The following is a 25,824-nucleotide window of genomic DNA, read 5'->3' as shown; positions in this document are numbered from 1 at the left end:
GCATCCAAATTGGAAAAGAAGAAGTAAAACTGTCATTGTTTTCAGATGATATGATCTTATATCTAGAAAACCCTGAGACATCGATGATACAGCTACTAGAGCTAATAAACAAATTTAGCAAAGTAGCGGGATACAAGGTTAATGCACATAAGTCAGTAATGTTTCTATATGCTAGAAATGAACAAACCGAAGAGACACTCAAGAAAAAGATACCATTTTCAATAGCAACTAAAAAAATCAAGTACCTAGGAATAAACTTAACCAAAGATGTAAAAGACCTATACAAAGAAAACTACATAACTCTACTAAAAGAAATAGAAGGGGACCTTCAAAGATGGAAAAATATTCCACGTTCATGGATAGGAAGACTAAATGTCATTAAGATGTCAATTCTACCCAAACTCATCTACAGATTCAATGCAATCCCAATCAAAATTCCAACAACCTACTTTGCAGACTTGGAAAAGCTAGTTATTAAATTTATTTGGAAAGGGAAGATGCCTCGAATTGCTAAAGACACTCTAAAAAAAGAAAAACGAAGTGGGAGGACTTACACTCCCTGACTTTGAAGCTTATTATAAAGCCACAGTTGCCAAAACAGCATGGTACTGGCACAAAGATAGACATATAGATCAATGGAATCGAATTGAGAATTCGGAGATAGACCCTCAGATCTATGGCCGACTGATCTTTGATAAGGCCCCCAAAGTCACTGAACTGAGTCATAATGGTCTTTTCAACAAATGGGGCTGGGAGAGTTGGATATCCATATCCAAAAGAATGAAAGAGGACCCCTACCTCACCCCCTACACAAAAATTAACTCAAAATGGACCAAAGATCTCAATATAAAAGAAAGTACCATAAAACTCCTAGAAGATAATGTAGGAAAACATCTTCAAGACCTTGTATTAGGTGGCCACTTCCTAGACTTTACACCCAAAGCACAAGCAACAAAAGAGAAAATATATAAATGGGAACTCCTCAAGCTTAGAAGTTTCTGCACCTCAAAGGAATTTCTCAAAAAGGTAAAGAGGCAGCCAACTCAATGGGAAAAAATTTTTGGAAACCATGTATCTGACAAAAGACTGATATCTTGCATATATAGAGAAATCCTACAACTCAATGACAATAGTACAGTCCGCCCAATTATAAAATGGGCAAAAGATATGAAAAGACAGTTCTCTGAAGAGGAAATACAAATGGCCAAGAAACACATGAAAAAATGTTCAGCTTCACTAGCTATTAGAGAGATGCAAATTAAGACCACAATGAGATACCATCTAACACCAGTTAGAATGGCTGCCATTAAACAAACCGGAAACTACAAATGCTGGAGGGGATGTGGAGAAATTGGAACTCTTATTCACTGTTGGTGGGACTGTATAATGGTTCAGCTACTCTGGAAGTCAGTCTGGCAGTTCCTTAGAAAACTAGATATAGAGTTACCATTCGACCCAGCGATTGCACTTCTCGGTATATACCCGGAAGATCGGAAAGCAGTGACACGAACAGATATCTGCACGCCAATGTTCATAGCAGCATTATTCACAATTGCCAAGAGATGGAAACAACCCAAATGTCCTTCAACAGATGAGTGGATAAATAAAATGTGGTATATACACACGATGGAATACTACGCGGCAGTAAGAAGGAACGATCTCGTGAAACATATGACAACATGGATGAACCTTGAAGACATAATGCTAAGCGAAATAAGCCAGGCACAAAAAGAGAAATATTATATGCTACCACTAATGTGAACTTTGAAAAATGTAAAACAAATGGTTTATAATGTAGAATGTAGGGGAACTAGCAATAGAGAGCAATTAAGGAAGGGGGAACAATAATCCAAGAAGAACAGATAAGCTATTGAACGTTCTGGGGATGCCCAGGAATGACTATGGTCTGTTAATTTCTGATGGATATAGTAGGAGCAAGTTCACAGAAATGTTGCTATACTAGGTAACTTTCTTGGGGTAAAGTAGGAACATGTTGGAAGTTAAGCAGTTATCTTAGGTTAGTTGTCTTTTTCTTACTCCCTTGTTATGGTCTCTTTGAAATGTTCTTTTATTGTATGTTTGTTTTCTTTTTAACTTTTTTTTCATACAGTTGATTTAAAAAAGGGAAATTTAAAAAAAAAAAAAAAACAAGGAAAAAAAAAAGATGCAGTGCCCCCTTGAGGAGCCTGTGGAGAATGCAGGGGTATTCGCCTACCCCACCTCCATGGTTGCTAACATGACCACAGACATAGGGGACTGGTGGTTTGATGGGTTGAGCCCTCTACCACAGGTTTTACCCTTGGGAAGACGGTTGCTGCAAAGGAGAGGCTAGGCCTCCCTATGGTTGTGCCTAAGAGCCTACTCCCGAATGCCTCTTTGTTGCTCAGATGTGGCCCTGTCTCTCTAGCTAAGCCAACTTGAAAGGTGAAATCACTGCCCTCCCCCCTACATGGGATCAGACACCCAGGGGAGTGAATCTCCCTGGCAATATGCAATATGACTCCCGGGGAGGAATGTAGACCTGGCATCGTGGGACGGAGAACATCTTCTTGACCAAAAGGGGGATGTGAAAGGAAATGAAATAAGCTTCAGTGGCAGAGAGAATCCAAAAGGAGCCGAGAGGTCACTCTGGTGGGCACTCTTACGCACACTTTAGACAACCCTTTTTAGGTTCTAAAGAATTGGGGTAGCTGGTGGTGGATACCTGAAACTATCAAACTACAACCCAGAACCCATGAATCTCGAAGACAGTTGTATAAAAATGTAGCTTATGAGGGGTGACAAGGGGATTGGGAAAGCCATAAGGACCACACTCCACTTTGTCTAGTTTATGGATGGATGAGTAGAAAAATAGGGGAAGGAAACAAACAGACAAAGGTACCCAGTGTTCTTTTTTACTTCAATTGCTCTTTTTCACTCTAATTATTATTCTTGTTACTCTTGTGTGTGTGCTAATGAAGGTGTCAGGGATTGATTTGGGTGATGAATGTACAACTATGTAATGGTACTGTGAACAATCGAAAGTACGATTTGTTTTGTATGACTGCGTGGTATATGAATATATCTCAATAAAATGAAGATTAAAAAAAAAAAAGACCAAATGATCATCTCAGAAAAGGGATTTGACAAAGTCAGCAACCTTTCTTAATAAAAACACTTAAAACGATGGAAGGAAACTTCCTCAACATGATAAAGGGTATACATGAAGCACACACAGCTAGAATAATACCCAATGGTGAAGGACTGAAAGCTTTTCCTTTAAGATCAGGGACAAGACAAGGATGCCCACTGTCACTAATTCAACGCTGTACTCCAAGTTGTACCCACAACAATTAGGCAAAAATAAGAAATAAAAGGAATCCAAATTGAAAAGGGAGAAGAAAAATCTTTCACTATTTGCAGATGACACATTCATAGATAAATAAAGTCCCAAAAAATAAAAAAAGCTACTAGAGGTAATAAATGAATTCAGCAAAGCAGCAGGGTACAAGATAAACATGCCCAAATCAGTAGCATTTCTATGCACGAGCAATGAACAACTGGATGAAGAAATCAAGAAAAAAATTCCAATCACAATAGCAACTAAAAGAATCAAATATCTAAGAATAAATGTAACCAAGGATGTAAAGGACTTGTACACAGAAAAGTAGAAAACATTGCTAAAGGAAGTCAAAGGAGACCCAGATAAATAGGACATTCCATGTTTATGGGTTGTTAGACTAAATACTGTTAATATGTCAATTCTACCCAAAATGATTTATAGACTCATTGCAATCACAATCAAAATTCCAACAGCCTACTTTTCAGAAATGGAAAAGCCAAATTTCAAATTTATTTGGAAGGCTAAGGGACCCAATAGATAAAAACATCTTGATAAAGCAGAACAAAATTGGAGGACTCACACTTTCTGACTTGAAAGCACATTACAAAGCTACAGTGGTCAAATCAGCATGGTACTTGCATAAGGTGGCTGTATTAACCAATGGAATCAAATTAAGAATTCAGAAATAGACCCTCATACCTATGGCCAATTGATTTTTGACAAGGCTGCCAAGTTCACTCAATTGGGAAAGATTAGTCTTTTCAACAAGTGGTGCTGGGAGAACTGGATATCCATAAGCAAAACAATGAATAGGGACCCCTATCTCATATCATATACAAAACCTAACTAAAAATGGATCAAAGCCCTAAATATAATAGCCAGGGCATTATTGTGAGTACAATTAACAGCACTGAATTATGCATGTGAATGTTGTTGAAGGGGGACATTTTGGGTCGTGTATGTTACTTGAATGAAAATTAGAAGATGAAACATGGCATTGTATAACACAGTGAGCCCTGTTGTGGACAATGGACTGTGGTTAATAGTACAAATAAAAGAATGTTCTTTCATGAATTATAACTAATGTATGTCAAATAAAAGGTGTTAATAATTGGGAGGTATATGAGTAAAATACACTAATATATATTTCAGACTACAGTTAATAGTACTACTTTAATATTCTTTCATCAATTGTAACAAAGGTACTACACTAATGTAAAGTGTCAGCAATAGGAGGGTATATGAGAACACTGCATTTTTTACATGACTTTTCTGTAAACCTATAACTTCTCTAATGAAAAAAAAAAATACGTTAAAGAAACATGGTAAGTGATAAAATCCAGTCACAAAGTACTATGTATTGTATGATTCCAATTAAATAAAATGTAAATATAAATAAATTTATAGAGAAAGAAAGAAATAGATTAGTGGTTTTGTAGGGCTGGGGAAGGATAGAGGGATTGAGAGGTGACTGCTAAGGAGTATGGGGTTTTTCGTTTTGGAGTAATGAAAATGTTCTAAAAATAGATTGTGGTCATCAACATACAACTCTGTGACTATACTAAAAGCCATTAATTGTATACTTTGTATGTACTGAATGGTATGTGAATGTATCTCAATAAAATGACAAAAAAAATGCCTTTGGGAAAGTAGTTTTAATCTCAATTATCCTACAGAAACTGACAATACACCTGCTCCTGCCTCTTTCTGGATCCACAAACCAGCAGATTCCCAGCTTCAGCTGTGTTCATTATTTACTATATCTGTTGTTTCTGGAAGAGAAGATTGTTTGTCTTGGTTTTGAGTCCACATATATCCTTTAAATTTTCTCTTTTTACATTTTATCTATCATGCAAAATGGCTAGAACCGAAGGATGTGTATGAAAACATGACCTTACCGTGCCATTTTACTTGTCTTTGTATTAATTTGAAAGTTTAGTATTTTTTATTTCTGTTCTGCTTTGCTAAAGCTGCTAGAATGCAAACTACCAGGAATGGATTGGCTTTTATAACAGGGATTTATTAGGTTACAAATTTACAGTTCTAAGGCCATAAAAGTGTCCAAACTAAGGCATTAACAAGAGGATACCTTCACTGATGGTGTCTGGAGCAACTGTGTCAGCTGGGAAGGCATGTGGCTGGTATCTGCCAGTCCTTTGCTCCTGGGTTCTGGTTTCAAAATGGCTTTCTCCAAAATGTCTCTAGCCTTCTGTCTCTCTTAGCTTCTCTCTCTCAGCTCCTGTGCATCCTTGCTTGATCTCCCAGGGCATTTCCCTCTAGTCATCTTTGGGTCCTTTCTTAGCTTCTCCAGGGCAAACTCTGGGCTTCATCTATTAGCTTAACATCTCCAACGTCTTCCTGTCTGCATCTCCAAGTGTCTGGATCTGTGACGGCTCTTAGCTTCTCCAGAGGGCAAACTCTGGATTACATACCTTAACTTCTCTCCAAAATATCTCTCAGCTTCTCTGAGCTCCTTCTCTCTGTGAGCTCTCTTAAAGGATTCTAGTGATCTATCTAATTAAGACCCACCCAGAATGGGCAGGGTCACACCTCCACGGAAATGATCTAATCAAAAAGATCTCACCTGCAGTTGGTGTGTGGGTCACCTGTCCATGAAATCAACCTAATCAAAAAGTCCCACCCTACAAGATTGGATTAAAATATCATGGCTCTTCTGGGGTACATAACAGCTTCAAACTGGCACAACATCATTTGCAGTCAAGTTCCCTAATGAAAATAACACTAAATTTTTTTAAAAAAATAAAATAACTTCCCAACAAAGAGAAGCCCAAGACCCAATGGTTTCACTTGTGAATTTACCAATCATTTAAAGAAGAATTAACACTAATCCCTCTCAAACTCTTCCAAAAATTCAAGAATGAACACTTCCCACCTCATTTTATGAATGAATCATTATCCCAATTCCCAAGGCTGATAAACACAGCACAAGAAAAGAAAATTACAGAACAATTTGCCTTATAAATATAGATGCAAAACTCCTTAAGAAAATACTATTAAAGTTAATCTAACACCATGTTAAAGGGATTATACAGCATTAACAAGAAGGCTTTATCCTAGGAATGCAAGGGTGTTTCAGCACACAAAAATCAATGAATGTCATATATCACAACTGGAAAAATGGGGAAAAAAAACCCACATGATTATCTCAATAGATTCAGAAAAGGCATCTGACACAATTCAATACCCTTTCATATAAAATATTAAGAAAAATAGGAATGGATAGGAACTTCCTCAACATAATAAAATGCACTTATGAAAAACACACAACTGACATCATGTTCAATGGTGAAAGACTGAGAGCTTTTCCCTCTAAGATCAGGAACAAGAAAAGGATGCCTGCTTTCACCACTGCTATTCAGCATTGTACTGGAAGTTCTACCTTGAGCAGTTAAGGCAAGAAAAAGAAAGAAAATGTATCCTAAATCAAAACAAAAAACTAAAACTATCTCTATTTGTAGATGACATGATCTTGTATATAAAAAATCCCAAGGAATCCACAAGAAAATTACTAGAGCTAATAAAAAATTCAACAAAGTTGCAGGTACAAAATCAACACAGAAAAATCTTCTGTTTCTACACACTAGAAATGAACAATCTGAAGCGGAAATCAAGAAAACAATTCCATTTACAATAGCATCTTAAAGAATAAAATATCTAGGAATAAATTTAACTTTTACATTGAAAACTATAAAACACTGCTGAAATGAACTAAAGAATACATAAATAAAAGGCAAGACATCCTATGTTTGAATTAGAAGACTTACTAAGATGTCAACTACCAAATAGGTCTCCAGATTCAATACAATCCCTATCAAAATTCCCAGAACCCTTTTTTTTTTAGCAGAAATAGAAAAGCTGATTCTAAAATTCATAGGAAATTGCAAGGGTCCCCAAGGAGTCAATACAATTTTGAAAAAGAAGAACAAAACTAGGGAACTCACGTGCCTTAATTTTAAATCTTTCTATAAAGCTAAATTAATTAAAACACTGTGGTACTGGCATAAGGATAGATATATAGACCAATGGAATAGAAGTCAGACCCCTATCTCACAACATACACAAAAATTTACTCAAAATGTACCAAGGATCTAAATATAAGGGCTAAAGCCATAAAACTCTTAGAATATAACATAGGGGCAAATCTTCATCACCTTGGATTTGGCAATGGATTCTTAGATTTGACACCAAAACCAAAAGCAACAAAAGAAACACTAAACAAATTCAACTTGATCAAAATAAAAATTTTTGTGCATCAAAGGACATTATCAAGAAAGTGAAACAGAACCTACAGAAAGGGAGAAAATTGTCACAAATGATACATGTGATAAGAGTTTAATAACAACAATAAATAAAGAACTCCTAAAATTCAACAATAAAGAGGCAACCCAGTTTTAAAAAGGCAAATTAGAAAAAAAGAAAATTAAAAGGTCTTTATTTATTCCTTCCACAACTATTAAGCCTTGAGGTGCTGGACTAAACAAGACAGATGAAGCTCCTGTTGTTCTCAAGTTTGTGGTGGTGGATAATAATATATAAGAATTCAATAGCATAGGAGGCACCCTGCACAGTGTGTGACTCATGGTAGACATTCAATATTTTGATGTTGCTCTTGTAGTTGTTGTTATTATTATTATTATTTTATTTTAGAACAGGGAATGAGCATACTGGGGAAATGTGAGGGTCAGGTTAGCGTGTAAACTTCCATTTTAAAGCCATGATGCCCTGGGCATGCGCATAGAGCCTGATTCCCATCAGAGAGCAGAGGCAGTGGGGTTGAAGGGTAAAAAAAAAAAAAGGCAGATTACTTGAACAGACATTTTTCAATAGAAGATATATTGTAAGTACATGAAAGATGCTCAGCATCATTAGCCATCAGGAAAATGCAAATCAAAACCATAAGCAGATACCACCTCACACTGACAAGGATGGCTACTATTTATTTAGTCAGTGTTAGAGAGGATGCAGAGAAACTGGAACCCTTGCACATTGTTAGTAGGAATGTAAAATGGTGTAGCCATTGTGGAAACACTATACAGAATTACCATATGACCCAGCAATTCCACTCCTACATATATACACAAAAAATTGAAAACAGGGGCTCAAACCGATACTCGTAAACCAGCATGCATTGTAGCATTATTCACAATAGCCAAAACGTGGAAACAACCCAAGTGTCCATCAACAGCAGAATGGATAAATAAAATGCACATATAGACAACAGAATATTGTTTAGCCATAAGAAGGAATATGTGCTGATAGATGCTATAATATGGGTAAACCTTGAAAATATTACGCCTAGTAAAATAAACAAGAAACATAAGTAAAATTACAATATGATTCCACTTATATGAAATATTTAGAAATAGCAAATTCATAGAGACAGAAAGTAGAGTAGAGGTTATCACAGTGTTGGGGGAGAGGAAAGTGAGAGTTGTTGCTACATAGGTTCAGAGTTTTGTAAATTTTAGAAATTGTGCAATAAAATAAAAATGTGTAGAACTTATGGCCAGTAATTTTGCCACAGTATCTTCATGACATTGGATTTGGCAATGGATTTCAAAATCACAAGCAACAAGAAAAACAATAATTAAATTCAACTTTATTGTACTTTATTTGTACATGAAAGTACATTATCAAGAAAGTGAAAAAACAACCCACAGAATGGGAGAAAATAGTCACAAATCATATATCTGATATGGGCTTAATATCCAGAGTAATAAAGAACTCCTATAGCTCAACAACAAAGACAAACAATCCAATTAAAAATAGGAAAAGGATCTGAACAGAGCTTATTTTCCCAAGAGGATATACAAATGGCCAATAAGCACATGAAAGATGCTCACATCATTAGCCATTAGGGAAATGTATAAAATATATGCCCCAGTACTAGTTTGTTCACTGTAACATTAGTTAAAATAGTAAAAATCTGGAAACAGCTAAAATGTCCATCAGTAGGAGGAATAGCTAAATACACTTCAGTGTAGACTTACTAATGAATACAATAGGGAAATTAAATAAAATCAAGTATATCTATAAGCACTAACAAAGATATATTTTCAGGACACATAATTGAATGAAAACCTATAAAGTGACACAAACAGTATGATCTCTTTTATGTGCTAAAGAAAAAAGCCAAGCCATAAAACAGTACTACATATGTTCTAAGAGTATACATATATGTATGTGTAACTATATTGAAAAAGAGCTGGAAGGATACACAACAGATACCAGAAGGGAGAAGGGTATGGAGAGGGGTGAGGTCAAATGAGATTTTCTGTATTGTTTTAAAGTTTTATCAGGAGAATATATTGACACATTACTTTGTAATAAGAAAAAGATTTTTAAAATAGAAAAATAATGCAAATATTACGGTAGAGAATCAAAGTGATATTCAAACACTGTACTGAGTAGGGATGCAATTTCATACAGAATGCTAAGCTTATTATTTCTCTTCAGGAGCTGAAAATAAAACCATCTAAATTAATGTTTGATTAGACCACAATGTCAATTGAAAAACAACCAACCTCAACCACCAAAATTACTAATGGTTTATGCAATACACTACCAAAGGTAAGAAATACTGACTTCAGCAATAGGTAAAAATGAGAATCTGTGGTTTTCCAAATTTTTTGCTAAAACAATTGTAACCATAATTGACACACCTGAACTCAATATTCACTCTTATCTCTTATTTACCCTAGTTCATTGCCACATAGAGAAATAAAATGGAGAAATAAGAACATTTCCTAGGTTTTCCAACAAATACAAGTTTATTAATAAATCTGGAAGCCCATATTAGGCACCAAGAGTGGTAAACACCCACAAAGAATCCCTCTCCCATTGACGATGGTCTGACATACTCCTATAGCCATTCTTATATACTAACTCATTAAACAAAGCTATACTAAACATCTCTTTGTGTCAAATACTGGGCTAGGTACATGGGATACAGAGATTAATCAGGTACAGAGCTCTGCCCCAAAGTATTTTCAGTCTTACTGGGGAGAGATACAAAATATAAGCACAGCTTGCTATATGACCAAGCTGAAGACCCCTTTTCCCTCACTCCCCAACAGAAATTTACCTTATCCCTTTGTCATCAAGTCTTCAGTATTTATTGATGGACACACAGTGGTAACCTCAATAAAGTCAGGGATGATATTTTGCAACAACAAAAATTAGGAAAGGGAGGTTCCACTTCTGTTAACAGTGGAATAGTTCCTATCAGACTGACCCTGCATAGATACCAGATGAAAACTCTAGACAAATATAAAAAACAATGACCTGAAGGCATGAGAGAACAACCAAAAGCAACAGAAACCAGTAAGGAGGTGAGACTTAGAAGGAAGAACAGTGAGCAAATTTGCCATTTTTATTACTTTTGCCGGAGGGCAGGTCCTATAGCAGTTAAAACTCAGAAGAAAACCCACATTCTTGCAGAACTGAAGAAGCAGAGGTAGGAATCTGGTGGTACCTCAGCTTGAGGAAAGTGAAGAAGGAAATATCAGAAAGGAGAAAGCTACAGAAAAGGATCCCCAAATTACGCGGATAAATGCTACCCAAATCTTTGCCTAACCCCAGAATCAAGCATGCCCTGCAGAAACTCCAAATAGCTCAGCTAAGACTAAAAGAACTAAACAAAGATTAGAGTTGCTGTCCATTTATAGGGAAAACAGAGTTTGGAGTTTGAGTTCATCCAAGTAAACTACATACTAAAACAAAAAATTCTACAGTCACAGGAAGAATATAAGAGAATTCAGAGTTTCTATGATGGAGCATTCACAATGTTCACTATCAAATATATAATCATTAGATATATGAAGAAATAGAAAAATGAGCCTCAAACTCAATGAAGATTACCTAGATGTGCAATCAGCAGACAAGGATTTCAAAACAACTATTATAACTACATTCATGGATGGGAAGGAAATTGTGCTCATAATGAAGAAACAAATAGGAAATCCAGCAGAACCCAGACAAGTTGAACATGCCCCACATGTACTAGTAGCAGAGGACCCAATCTGTAGTCAGCAGTAGCAAGAGTAGAATACGGCGGGGATGAGCCTGGACCCAGCATCGTGGGATTGAGAAAATCTTCTTGACAAAAAGGGGGAAGCAAAATGAAACAAAATAAAGTTTCAGTGGCTGAGAGATTTCGAATGAAGTCAAGAAGTCACTCTGGAGGGCATTCTTATGCAGTATATAGATATCTCTTTTTTGGTTTTAGTGTATTGGAATAGCCAGAAGTAAATATCTGAAACTATCAAACTGCAACCCAGTAGCAGCCTTGACTCCTGAAGATGATTCCATAACTATGTAGCTTACATGGGGTGACGGTGTGATTGTGAAAACTTTGTGGCTCACACTCCCTTTATCCAGTGTATGGATGGATGAATAGAAAAATAGGAACAAAAACTAAATGAAAAGTAGGGTGGGATCGAGGGGATGATTTAGGTGTTCTCTTTAACTTGTATTTTTTATTCTTTCTGGTGTAAGGAAAATGTTCAAAAATAGATTTGGGTTATGAATGCACAACTATATTATGGTACTGTGAACAGATGATTGTACTCCAAGGATGACTGTAGGGTATGTGAACATATCTCAACAAAACTGAATTTAAAAAAAAAAAGTAGAATATGGGCTGGCCCAACCATCCCGTGCTCCACACTCACTGGCAGTAGAAGGCCCAATCTGCCTAAACCAGTGGCAATGGCAGAATGCAGGTGGGCCAACCCACTTCCCACCTCATGTCTGGTGGCAGCAGTAAGCATAATCTGCTGATAGCAGCAACACCTGACCCACCATGTACACTACACACTGGCAGAAGTGTGACTAAATCTGCATTCAGCAGTGCAACAGTGAAATCTGATAAGGCCTACCACCTCATACCCCACATTCACGGCAGTGATATGCACATAGCAGCATCACCATGACTCACCACATATCTGACATCCACTGGCTACAATGGGCTCAATCTGCCCCCGAGAGTGCCAATCTGAACCACCAGGCTTAATACAAGTTGGCAGGAGCAGGCTTCATCTTTCCACAACTCTGTCAACAGGGGAACACAGGCAAGTTGATGCATCCTCCATCCCACACAAGACAGCAGCACATGGCATACTTGGCCCACACAGGAGGCACCAGCAGACTGGCTATTTCTCAGTCCTTCACCTAGCTGCAGAAGGTGACTAAGAGCCAGTGTCTCCTGAACCTCCACCCAACAGCCAGACCCAGAATGTTAATGGCACTCCTCCAAAGGCAGAAGGCCACTCAGGGCATTGTCTCCCACCCTTTACCCAGTGGCAGAGAGCCATGTAGATTTGGCAATTCCTGGCCTTCTACCCAGCAGCAGAATGCAGCCCAGGAAGGAACTTCCATACCCCAGTGGCACCAGCAGAGATAGAGTATGAAAGGTACCAGCAATGCGTGGCCAGAAAAGAGGCCAGGGAAATGCTCTCTGTCCTGCAGGTCCAGCATGCCACACACACCCCATCAAATAACACCAGCAGCTCAGAGAAGCACCTTCATCCCTGCCGGCAGCACCAGCAGAGACACAGCAAGAGTTTAACCAGAGCCACAAGACAAAGTAAACCAGAATAGCATTGCAAGTGCTCAGAAAACTAAACTATCATTGGAACTATAGCCCACAAAAGTAGAATAGAACCTACAGGGTAAACCTACACAGGACAACTGCCTGATAAAATATGATTAAGAGTCTCTCCAATCACAATATCTAAAGCATCCAGGATACATTAAAAAATCATTTGTCATACAAAGAGCCAAGAAAATCACAACTTGAATGAGAAAGACAATCAACTGACATCAATGCCAAGATGAGTCAGATGTTGGAATTATCTGACAAGGATTTTAAAGTACCTGTCATTAAAAAAAAAAAAGCTTCATCAAGCAATTACATTTTTCCGGAAATAAATGAAAAATAATAGAAAACTTCAGGGAAGAAACAGAATGGAAATTAAAGACCTGAAAAATACAATAACAAAATAAAAAGCTCATTGGATGGGCTAAATAGTAGACTGGATGTGAGAGAAGATAGAGTCATTAGATGTGAGGACAGAGCAATGGCTTTCTCAATTTGAACAAGAGAGAAAGAAAATGAGCATGACCTCTGAGACCTGTGGGACAATTAAAAAGGATTAAACACATGCATACTCAGAGTCATGAAAGGAGAAGAGAGAATGTAGGGCTGAAAAAATATTCAAAGAAATGATGGCTGAAAACTTCTCAAATGTAGCTTAAAACACAAAACAGCAGATCCATGGAGCGGCATGAATCCCAAAATGTAAAATTACAAAAATGTAAATAAGTTTACATCAAGACACATCATAATTAAACCTCTGAAAAATAACGACAAAAAAAATCTTAACAGTAACTAGAAAGAAATGACACATTGCTCATAAGGGCACACCAATTTGAATGACAGCAAATTTCTCATCCGAAAACATGGAGGACAGAAGGAAGTGACACAACATTTTTTAAATGCTGAAAGAAAAAAACCATCAACCACAAATTCTACATCCTGAAAAACATTTCTTCAGAAATAATGAAAAAAAAAAAGGAAATGCAAATTAAAACCACAATTGATATCACTACATATTATCATAATAGCTAAAGTAAAAAATAGCGACAACACGAAATGCTGGCAAGAAAGCAGATAAATGGGTCACTCACTTATTACTGGTGGGAATGTAAAATGGTACAGCCACTCTGGAAAACAGTTTGGCAGTTTCTTATAAAACTAAACATGCAATTACCATATGTCCCAACAACTGTACTTTTGGGCATTTATCCCAGAGAATTAAAAACCTATGTTCATACCAAATCCTATAAATGAAAGTATACAGCAGCTTTATTTGTAACAGCCAAAAATGAAACAAAACAGATGTATTTCAGTGGGTGAATGGTTAAACTATGGGGCATCCATAACAAGACTATTACTCAGCAATAGAAAGGAATGAAGTGTTGACACTCACAACTTGGATGAATCTTCAGGGAACTACACTAAATGAAAAGTCAATCCCAAAAGGTTACATACTGTATTACTTCACTTATATAATATTCTTGAAATGAAAAAAATTATAGAATGGACAACAAATTAGTGGGATGGCCCTGAGGGAGGGAAATAGGTGTGTTTATAAAAGGGCAATTTGAGGGATCGTTGAGATGGTGGAACTGTTCTGTATGTTGACAGTGGTGGTAGATACATAAACCTACAAGTGTGATAAAATTGCATAGAACTAAATTCACACACACTCAAATACAAATAAAAATGAAAATATAAACAAGTTCAGTGGACTGTATCAATGTCAACTGCTGATTGTAATATTGTACTATAGCCTTGCAAGGCCCTATCTTGAGGTACATAGGATCCCTTTGTATTACTTCTTAAAGCTGAATATAAATTACAATTATCCAAAATAACACATCTAATATTTTAAAAGTTAAATATACTCCACCTATACAGTCCAGCCATTCTAATCCTAATTATTTATTCTAGGAAATTCATAAAACACTTGTATGAGAATGTTCACTGCAACTTTATTTGTAATACTACAAAACTGGAAAAAATCTAAATATCCATCAACAGGTGAACAAATGAACCAACTGTGGTATATCCATACAATGGATTACTGCTCAGTAATTATAGAGAAATTATACACACTATAACATGGATGAATCTCAAAATACATATGCTGAGTGAAAGAAATCAGACAAAAAAGCAAATATTGTATGATTCCACTTTTGTAAAACTGTAATGTAAAAGGCAAAAGAATATATAGTGACAAACAAGATAATTGGTTCCTGGGGTTGGGTTGGGAAGATGTTGATTACAAAGGAAAATAAGCAAACTTTTGGGAGTGGTAGATATGTTCATTATCTTGACAGTGATAATGATGGTCTTCCTTCTTGGTTTCCTGAAAATGCATGTTCATATAAAGTAACAACTGTATCATTATTTTATGTGGTTTATAATGTATGCAGATGTAATGTACAAGACAATTATACCTGACCTTGGATTAAGCAATGGCTTCTTAGATATGATCAAAAGCACAAAGCAACAAAGAAAAAATAGATAAATTGGACTTCAACAAATAAAAAATTTCGAATGCTACAGTGGACATCATCAAGAAAGTGAAAAGACAATCTGCAGAATGGAAGAAAATATTTGCAGATCATGTAGCCTGATAAGGATCTAGTATCAAAGAATATATAAAGAAGTCCTAAAACTCAACAATAAAAGGACAAATAACCTAATTTAAAAATGGGCAAATGTCTTAAACAGACATTTCTCCAAAGAAAATAAAAAAAGATATACAAATGGCCTATAAGTACCTGGAAAGAAGCTTAATAGCTGTCAAGGAAATACAAATCAAAACCTCAATGACATATCACTTCATATCCACTAGGATGGCTATAATCAAAAAGGCAGACAATAAGTGTTATTGAGGATGTGGAAACATTGGAACCTGCATACATTGCTCTTGGGAATATAAAGTGCTATCCAAAAGCAGCCACTTTGTAAAAGTTCAGTGGTTCCTCACAAAGTTAAATACGGAGTTATCATATAGCCCACCAATTCCCCTACTTGGTATATACCCAAGAGAAATGAAAACATGTTCACATAAAAATGTGAACATAAATGTTCACAATAGTATTATTCATAATAACCAAAAAAATGGAAACAATCTAAATGCCCATCAACTGATAAATGGATAAATAAAATATGATATATCCATACAATAGAATATGATTTGGCAATAAGGAGGAATGAAGTACTGATACCACAACATGAATGAACCTTGAAAACATTATACTAAGTAAAAGAAGCCAGAAACAAAAGGTCACATATTGTATGAGTCCATTTATATCAAACGCACAGAATAGGCAAATTCATAAATACAGAAAGTATATTAGTTGTTGCCAGGGGCAGGAGCAAAGGGGGAATGAGGAGTGACTGCTAATATATATGAGATTTCTTTCATGGGTGATGAAAATGTTCTGGAATCAGATAGTGGTGATGTTTATGCAACTTTGTGAATATACTAAAAAAATTGAATTGTACACTTTAGAAGGGTGAATTTTACGGTATATAAATTATATCTCAATTTAAAATTTTTGCCTATATAAATAAATTTTGAAGAATTTTTTTAAGTGGAAAGAGTACACAGCTAAAAAGACAAAAGAAAAATTTTAATTAGGTTCTACAAATACACATTTTATTAATCCCAAAGAAGGCTGGACAGAAGAATAAAAAACAGAGGGGCAAATAGAAAAATTACTAAAATGGTATCTAAATCTGGTCATATTAGTCATATCATGTCATCATATCTTCATTTTAATAGATGTAGGAAAAGCCTTTTACAAAATTCAACATCTGCTCATGGTAAAATATTCTCAGCAATGAGAAATAAAGGAAAATTCTTCAATCCGAAGAATCAGATTTATCAATCTGATAAAGGGCATCTATAAATATCTACAGTTAATGCAATATTTAATGGTGACACTTTTTCCCACATATCAAGAATAAGGGAAAATGGCCAGTATCATCAACTTTATTTTACTTAACATTGTATTGGAGGTTGTAGCCAGTGTGATGAGGGGAGGCAAGGAGGGAAGGAGGGAGGGAAGAAGGGAGGCAGGGAGGGAGGGAAAAGAAAGGAAGGAAAGGAAAGGAGGGCAGAAAGATTGGAAAGGAAGATATAAAACTTTCTCTATTCACAGATTCCATGATTGTTTACATTGAAAAATCCCAAGGAATCAACAAAACTACTAGAACTAATAAGCAAACTTACTAAAGTCACAGAGTACAAGGGCAATACAAAAAAAATTTTATTTTTATATACTAATAGCAAATAATTGGAAAATGAAATTTAAAACGCAATTCCATTTATAATACTTTCAAAACATAAAACACTCAGGAATAAATTTACCAAAACATATGCCCCTGTCCAACATCAAAATATATGCTTAAGCCTCTATACTACAAAACATTGCTGCTCTAGAGAAATTAAAGAAGATCTAAATAAATGAAGAGATATTCCATGTTCATGAGTTGGAACATTCAATTATCCCAAAATTGACTTACAGATTTGACACAATCCCCATTAAAATCCCACTAGACATTTTTCATAGAAATTGTCTACCTGATTTTAAACTTTACATGGAAATCCAAAGGATGTAGAATATTCAAAGAAATCTTGAAAGGAAAAATGAAGTAGAAGGACTTAACCTATCTCACCTCAAGACATACTATAATACTACAGTAATCAAGACAGTGTGATAGCAGCTTATGGATGGACAAATAGATCAAGGCGACAGAATACACAGCCCAGAAATAGAATTATATTTATATAGTTGTTTTACTTTTGACAAAGGTACCAAAACAATCCAATGGGAAAGGAAAGTCTTTTCAACTAATGGAACTCAAACAAGGGGATATTCATATGGGAAAAAAGTGAACCTTAGCCCCCTACTTCGCACCACACATAAAAATTAATTCATGATGGAGCACAGACCTGAACCTAAAACAAGAAACATAGGAAAGTATGAGACTACCTTTATAACCTGGGCATAGACAAACGTTTCTTAGACCACAAAAAGCATCAACATTAACAGAAAATTTTGATAAATTAGACTTCACCAAAACTAAATCTCTTGTTTATCAAATGAGACCATTAAAGAAATGAATAGGCAATCCATAAATTGTAGAATATATTTATAAAGCATGCATCTGACAAAGTCTGGTATCATCCAGAATACATAATAATAAAAAATCAATAACAAAAGGACAAAAAATACAACCATAAAACAAGGCCAAATGACTTGAACAAACACCTCACAAAGGAAGAGATATGAAAGCTAGTAAACCCCAGAAAAGGTCCTCAACATCATACGCATCAGAGAAATGCAAATTAAAACCACAATTAGACACCACTACACACCTACTAGAATAGCTAAAATTTAAAAAGATACTACAAAATGTTGCCAAAGGTGTTGAACCCTCATAGATTGTTAGTGTTAGTATAAAATGATACAGCCAATTCAGAACACTGGCAATTTTTTATAAAGTTAAATACCTATTCTATGATCTAGCAATTCTACTCCTAGGTATTTATCTAAGAGAAATGAAAATATATGCCCACAGAAATACATGTACAAAAATGTTCATAGCAATTTTATTCATAATACCCAAGAAGAAGAAATTGCTCAGGTGTTTATGAATAGAATGGATCAACAAACTGCAGAATATTCATATAATGAAATTTTACTCAGCAGTTAAAGGAACAAACTACTGATACACACAACAACATGGATCAACATCAAAAACATGTGGAGTGAGAGAAGACCTACACAAAAGATTATATACAGTATTATTCCATTTACATGAAGGTCTAGAACAGGCTAAATTAACCCATGGTCAAAAAAATAGTGGTTGGACTCTGGTAGGGATGGAGTTACTAACTGGGAAGGTACATGAGGGAACTTTCTGGAGTAACGGCAGTATTGTATATCGGGTGGGCAAACTACAGCCTGCAGGCCAAATCTGGCCTATCATCTATTTTTATAAATAAAGTTTTACAGGGACACAGCCATGTTCATTCATTTACATATTGTCTATGACTGTTTCCACGCCTGCAATAGCAGAGTTGAGTAGTTGCACCAGAGACTATATGGCCTGCAAGGCTTAAAAAACTTACTATCTAACCTTTTACAGAAAAAGTTTGCCCACACATGTTCTACATCCTGATAATGGTTTGGGTTACACAGCTGTACACATTTGTCAAAACCCAAGGAGTGGCACGTTTATGATCTGTGCCTTTTGCTGTACATAAATTTAACCCAAAAAAAACATGAATAAATAGAGAATTCTAGCCAATGATATGGATACTTAAGCATTTATGGATGAAGTCTATTGATGTCTGTAACTTTAACTTTGAAATGCACCATAAAAATTAGACGGATAGATGGATGAATAGATGGGCAGATACATAATAGAGCATATATAGCACAAGTTAACTATAGAATCTAGATGGTGGAAATACGGGTGGTCACTCTACAATTTTTCAACTTTTTTGTTTCTTTGAAATTTTTCTTAAATGTTGGGAAAAAAATATTTTAGTTAGGAAAGGAAAGTAGACAACACACACAGCCTGCCCACAGAAATGAACATTCCAAACCAAAATATTTTGTGAAAAACTTTATTCTAAAGAAATAAACCCCAGAATAGTACACACTTTCTGAAGAAACTTTTGCTACAAAGAGTTTTTTTAATTCTTGATCACTCCAGTTAGGAGTCAGCATGCATACATTGGAATTCATTATAATTTAAGCCCTTGGAAAAGAGGGAATTTTCTTTAAAAAAACACAATATTTGGGGTAACAGCTGTTCAGAATAGTAATGTATTGTGCCGGTTTGAATATATTATGTCCCCCAAATGCCATTATCTTTGATGTAATATCATGTGGGTGGACCTATCAATGTTGATTAGATTGTAATTCTTTGAGTGTTTCTTTGGAATGTGCCCCACCCAGCTGTGGGTGATGACTCTGGATAATTGCCATGGAGGTGTTGCTCCACCCATTCAGGGTGGGTCTAAGTTGATCACTGGAGCCATATAAATGAGCTGACATAATAGAAGGAACTCAGTGCAGCTGTGAGTGACATTTTGAAGAGGAGCTACAGCAAGGAGGGACACTTTGAAGAAAGCACAGGAGCTACAGATGAAAGACAATTTGAAGATGGCTGTTGAAAGCAGACTCTTGCTCCGGAGAAGCTGAGAGAGGACAAATATCCCAACTGCAACAAAGAGTGACATTTTTGAGGAACTGCAGCCTAGAGAGGAACGTCCTGGGAGAAAGCCATTTTGAACCCAGAACTTTGGAGCAGATGCCAGCCACATGTCTTCCCAGCTAACAGGTTTTCCGGACACCATTGGCCATTCTCCAGTGAAGGTACCCGACTGTTGATGACTTACCTTGGACACTTTGTGGCCTTAAGACTGTAACTTTGTAACTAAATAAAGCCCCTTTTATAAAAGCCAATCCATCTCTGGTGTTTTGCATTCTGGCAGCATTAGCAAACTAGAACATATATAATCGCTAGAAAATAATTTAAAGTACATCACAGCACACCTTTTATGTAAGGGCCTCAAAGTATCTTAACAACATTCAATAAATTCAGTCTTTTAGAGATAACTAAGGCATGGTAGAAGAGCAAGAAAAGAATAAATCGGATTCTCAGTTCCTTTCTTTAATTAATTCCTTTAACTCCCCGAGTTAACTAAATTTTACTGAAGTGATTCATCTTGCCATTTTTATCCAATTCTGGCAGTGAGGATAACTATCTTACAAAAGGCTATATAGTGGAATGATTAACTGCATAGTCTCTGGGGTCAGGTAGTCTGGGTTCAAATCCTGTCTCTCCTATATGACACTGGGAAAGTTACTTAAACTCTCTGTACCTCAGTTTCCTCACCTGTAAAACAGGGATAATGTGGGTTAGTATTCATAGGGTTGTTGTGAGAATAGTACATGTGAAACCCTTAGAATAGAGTTTGGCACATAGGAATCACTCAAAAGTGTTATTCTCTCACAAAGGCAAATGCTATATTATAAATGCAGAAGAAGATAACTATAGGCTCCTAACGTTTTAGGGGTAAAAGCTTTTGGAAAGCTACAATGGCTTCTTTAGTGTTCTTCAAACATGCCAGACATGCTCTTCCCTTAGGGCCTTTGCACTGTATATTCCCTCTTCCTGGAATGTGCATTGCTGATTCCCTCATCTCCTTCAAGTATCTGCTCAAATGTCACCTTCTCAATAAGGCCTACCTTGATCACCACCTTATTTAAAATTGCAACCTACTTTCCACCTTACACTGCTCTAACTTTTCCCCAGAGCACCATGTACCATATTATATAATTTACTTTCTATTTTGTTTATTCATATTCTCCCCACATTAGTCAATAAAACTCAATAAGAAAGGATTTTTGTTTTTTATTATTCACTGTTATATAACAAGTAAGTGCTCAAATACTGTTTTTTTCATTGTTGTTGTTGTCAACTGGTCTAATCTCTTTGTTTTACCGATGAGGAAACTCAGAAGAGACTTGAATCAAGGTCACCCAGTGAGTGAGGAAGAGAGCCAGGAATAGGGACTGTAACTCCCTGTTCAGTACTATTTCTACTGTAACTCACTATCTCCCTGACTCTTAAAATGTCTTTCCCCTTGAACATTATAGAAAAATCACAATCATCCACATTTTCCCCCAGGAGGATTTACCTTTGGAACTTCTTGGCCTTGTAAATGCTGCTGTAACTGTAACACAGAAATGCTCTGAAAGGCAGTGGAAGCCTGTACTGAAATACTAAGCATCAGCAGATGAACAGAAGATGCTTGATTTAGAAGGGCTATCCCAGAGCTTTGATAGAGGGTCTGTTGCTGTAATTGTGGTTCTGATGACACAGAAACAGGTGTTAAGCTAGAAGATGGCTGCCACTGTGGCTGGACAGCAGACTGCTGCTGAATGTATGCTGGCCGATGCTGTGCTAGGTTTTTCTGTAGGGGGAATGTTTGACTGTCATCTAATGCCTGACACACCTGAGGCTGCTCTAAAGGCTGTATTACATATTGCTGTTCCACTGCCACTGGTTGCAACTGTTCTTGCAAACGAGGCATAATCTGGACCATGTTTGTAATGGTCTTTGGAATACCTGGTAATGGCTGAACTTGGTTAGGTGCCTGTGAATGAGGTACCTGCTGCTGGAGAACAGCATGCCGGCTATATAAAGACTGCTGTTGATTTATGCGACCTTCTTGAGTGGACAACTGATGGGATTGCTGTGATTGTAGGATAAATGAGTCACCTGCTGATGTTGAATGAAAGATGAGTGAGAAACTTGGCCTGGTGTTAGATGTGATTGGGAAAGCTGTGCTGAGAAGTGTGGGGGCTGGTACGGGGGCTGTGAAGAGTCCTGCAGAATGAAGGACATCTGTCCAGGTTGTTGAAGCTGTTCTTCCACCACCCTCTGAGATGTAATGATAGCTGACTGAGCCTGCACTTTCAGCTGCTGGTGTCCAAAATTGACATATGCTTGGGATGGAGCTGCTGATTGTTGGACATTAAATAAAGGCTTGATTGAATATGTCTGTGTGTCTAAAATTCATGATAAATATGTCTTTTGTTCCATCACTGAAGAATTACTACTTTGGGAATGTGTTAAATAGGCTTCTTGCTCAGAAGTCTCTGCTACATAAGGTGATACTGAATATAACTTCTGATCTGCAGAGTTTGTAACACATACTTCCTTGCTTTCAGGTGGCTTTATTGTAAATACTTTCTGGGTTATGAAGGTTGAGTGTTCAGTTGTTTGGATGATGTAAGCAGTTTGTCCTGAATAAGGGGCATGCTGCAGAGAAAGTGCCTGGTAAGCAGGCTGTTCCACAGGTTGCACAGGGTAAGCTGCTTGGATTATATATGCTGGCTGGTCTGGAAAAGTTGACCCAATCAGAGGTTGCACTAAATAATCAGGCTGCCCTTGGGATGGTGCCAAATAAGAGGGTTGTACCACAGGTGGGACTGTATAAGAAGTCTGTACAGAATAGGCTGGTTGTGATCCTAGTGGTTGTACAGTGTAAAGAGGATGTTCTGGGGCTGGCAGTGAATAAACAGGTTGTGCTGGAGGCTGAATTGGGTAAGTTGGCTATGATGGGTAAGAAGCCTGTTCCTGAGAACCTATCACAAATGATAACTGCTCAGGAGTCTTCAATGGCAAGGCAAGCAGTTCTGCAGGTGGTCCTGGATAAGTGTGTTGAACAGAATAAGACGGCCATTCTGGGGGTTGAATCACACTTTCAATGCCACCCTTTGGCAGCTGCCAACTTCCATGAGCTTCAGACTCTTGCAGAACACAATCTTGCTGAACATTTTTCTGTGGAGATGCCATAATCTTAGGTTGTAAAATTAATGCCTGCTGCTGAATAGAAGCTTGGAAACAAGCCTCGTTCAAGTGCACAGTCTGGCTTTGTGGCATCAAAGAACCTGGAATTATGGACTCCTGATGTACAACTGGGTATGGCTGTGACACTGAATATATCTTTTGTGAAGGCTGATGGGCCCCTGAATGCCCCCCGATGGAAACAGAAAGCAGCTGAGCTGTACAAGCAGTATTCTGTGCACTGCTCACATATTGGGCAGAGGAATGATTCAACAAAGCTTGAGGGTGATTAACCGGAAAGAAACTAGAAGTCTGAGTGGTATCTGGTACTTTGGTTAATGCCTGACTTCCATTTCTAGGACCAGGCTCAAGCTGAAGAACAACTGTTGGATGCTGGGAAGCCATCTGTGAAGCAGGCAATGTCTGAGGAGAAACTGCAGAAAGGATTTATTGTGGAACTCTAGTAACTGACAAGTCTAAATTCATAGGTTGGGCTGAAGTTTGTCCATCTGCTCCAAAGGTTAGCTGCAGTTCCTGGTACTGGTGCAAGGAAAATTCAAATTATAAATGTATATACTAAGCCCATTTTAAGTCCCAGAGAGATTGATAAAATAATGCTATGTTTTAAAAATTACAGCAAGTTTCAAAAAGGTGCTGGGTATAGCATTAGTCTTATTAAAAAAACCTAATACCATGAGTAAACACTAGTTGAATAGACTAAGGGGCTGAGATCAGTTCCAGCAATATCCTTATTGTGGTTTCTCATATATAGCACTTATCACAATTATAACTCATTCAGAAACTAGCAGAGATTCAGACCAACTGAATCTGACACCTTCATACATCAGACAGAAGTCCCAAGAGAAAGCTCAAAAGGATTTCAATAACATTGCTAAAATTAATGTAGAAGCTCTCTCAAGAACTTGTCCTGAAATAAATATAGCTTGGTTGCAATAATTCCTGAAGCTTGGGCCACCGCTCTCATAAAAGTACCTAAATGGTCAAGGTCCTTGCTTATGTGACTTCTACACATTTAGTGAAAAGGGCAGGTTACAAAATAGCATGTATGTGAATACATGTGTATATATAAATAAATTATATATGTATACATAGGAAAAAACAAATATAGAGGCTATATCCTCAAGTGTAAGTAAATAATATGTTGTCTCTAGCTGGCAAGATAACAGGTGATTTTCACTTTCCTTTTTTTATATAACTTCACGGGCTTTGTTAAAAATAAGCAAATAACACTTTCATAATAATTTTTAAAACTTTTTTTAAATTTTGGAAACACATTTTAAAATACATATACCTGTGGCTGAACCTAAGTCATATTTCAGTGTCCATTCAACATACTTTGCATTATAGTCTTAGAAAACGAAAAGTCAAACCACAACATGAGCTCAATTACAGTATGCACCACAATACCTACAAACACTGGCACCTTCAACTATATCAGAGTAAATCTACCCCAGCAAATTTAAAATGCATCTAGCACTTGTCAAGGGTATTTACACTTTCTCCTACAAGAGTGTGAGCTCCTTGAGGGCAAGCAACATCTTTTACTTTCCTTTATATCCCCACTAGGTAGTACTCATTCAAAGTTTGTTGATGAACTGTGACTGACTACATACTAATCTCTTAATAGAAAGAGCTGCTAGCTAAACCATACAAAAAGAATGCCTAGGAGCTCAGATCATTTCATTCCCAAAGAAAAAAGGTACACACATGGGATGGTTGAGGGGGTAGGGGAAGAATACGGGGTGATGGTAAAGAAAAGCCCAACCACATGTCCAGAGTCCATAACCTAGGGAAACAGGATATATAGTCTTGTTATATGAACTCACACAAAGACTGTTTACTCATTGTCAGAAACGAATAACATTGACTTTAAGAGTCTGAAAAGCAAAAATTCTGCTTCTTGTTTCTCCTACAAAAAGAAACATGAACCAAAAAAGGCAAGAATTTAGATGACACTGCTAAAAATTATGATAGTCTATGAAATCTATTAGTATAACAGCCATCTCTCCACATTCAAACAAAGCTATAAAATACAAAGAACAAAACATCATTACCAAGAGAAAGACACCAGAGTCCTAAATAAATATCTTCTGTCCATATACTGAGTCCACCATTTCATCTCCAAGCAGTGGCTGAAGATTCTAATTATACAATGTTAGGCACATCTTCAAGAGGAATCTCTTGGGTGAAGGGAAGAATAAACAACTTTTAGCTTTCAGTGACCTTTTCCTAAACTAAGATGGATAAATGAAAGACAGCCTTTGCCTGTCAGAAAACCTAGACAGTGTTAAATTTGTTTAAATGTATCCAGAGCCTCTAAAATATGTCTTGTCTTTATTTGTGAAAACTTCTGTACAATTGCTGGGGAAACCTGGGGTTGTGAAACAACTGGAGGTCCAAGGACATGTACAGGCAAAACAGCAGACTGACCTTGAACTAAAGGCAAAAGTGGGGGCTGATTCACCTTTGACTGCTTCTGCAACTGTTAAATAATAGTAATAACAAT

General features: G+C 36.7%; 1 protein-coding gene across 1 annotated transcript in view; it reads right to left on the bottom strand.

Moving 5' to 3' along the window:
- The window catches only part of LOC119525163 (serine/threonine-protein kinase WNK3-like), a 175,226-nt gene that overhangs the window by 124,139 nt on the left and 25,263 nt on the right, over positions 1–25,824 (bottom strand). Inside the window, 2 exon segments of the mRNA XM_037823760.1 lie at positions 21,643–22,200; positions 25,633–25,800. Coding sequence (XP_037679688.1) covers positions 21,643–22,200; positions 25,633–25,800 — 726 coding nt within the window.

Source organism: Choloepus didactylus (assembly GCF_015220235.1).
Source record: "Choloepus didactylus isolate mChoDid1 chromosome 24 unlocalized genomic scaffold, mChoDid1.pri SUPER_24_unloc2, whole genome shotgun sequence".
Classification (NCBI taxonomy): Eukaryota; Metazoa; Chordata; class Mammalia; order Pilosa; family Megalonychidae; genus Choloepus; species Choloepus didactylus.
The sequence above is the reverse complement of the archived record's forward strand: the minus strand, read 5'-3'. Positions and strand labels throughout refer to the sequence as shown.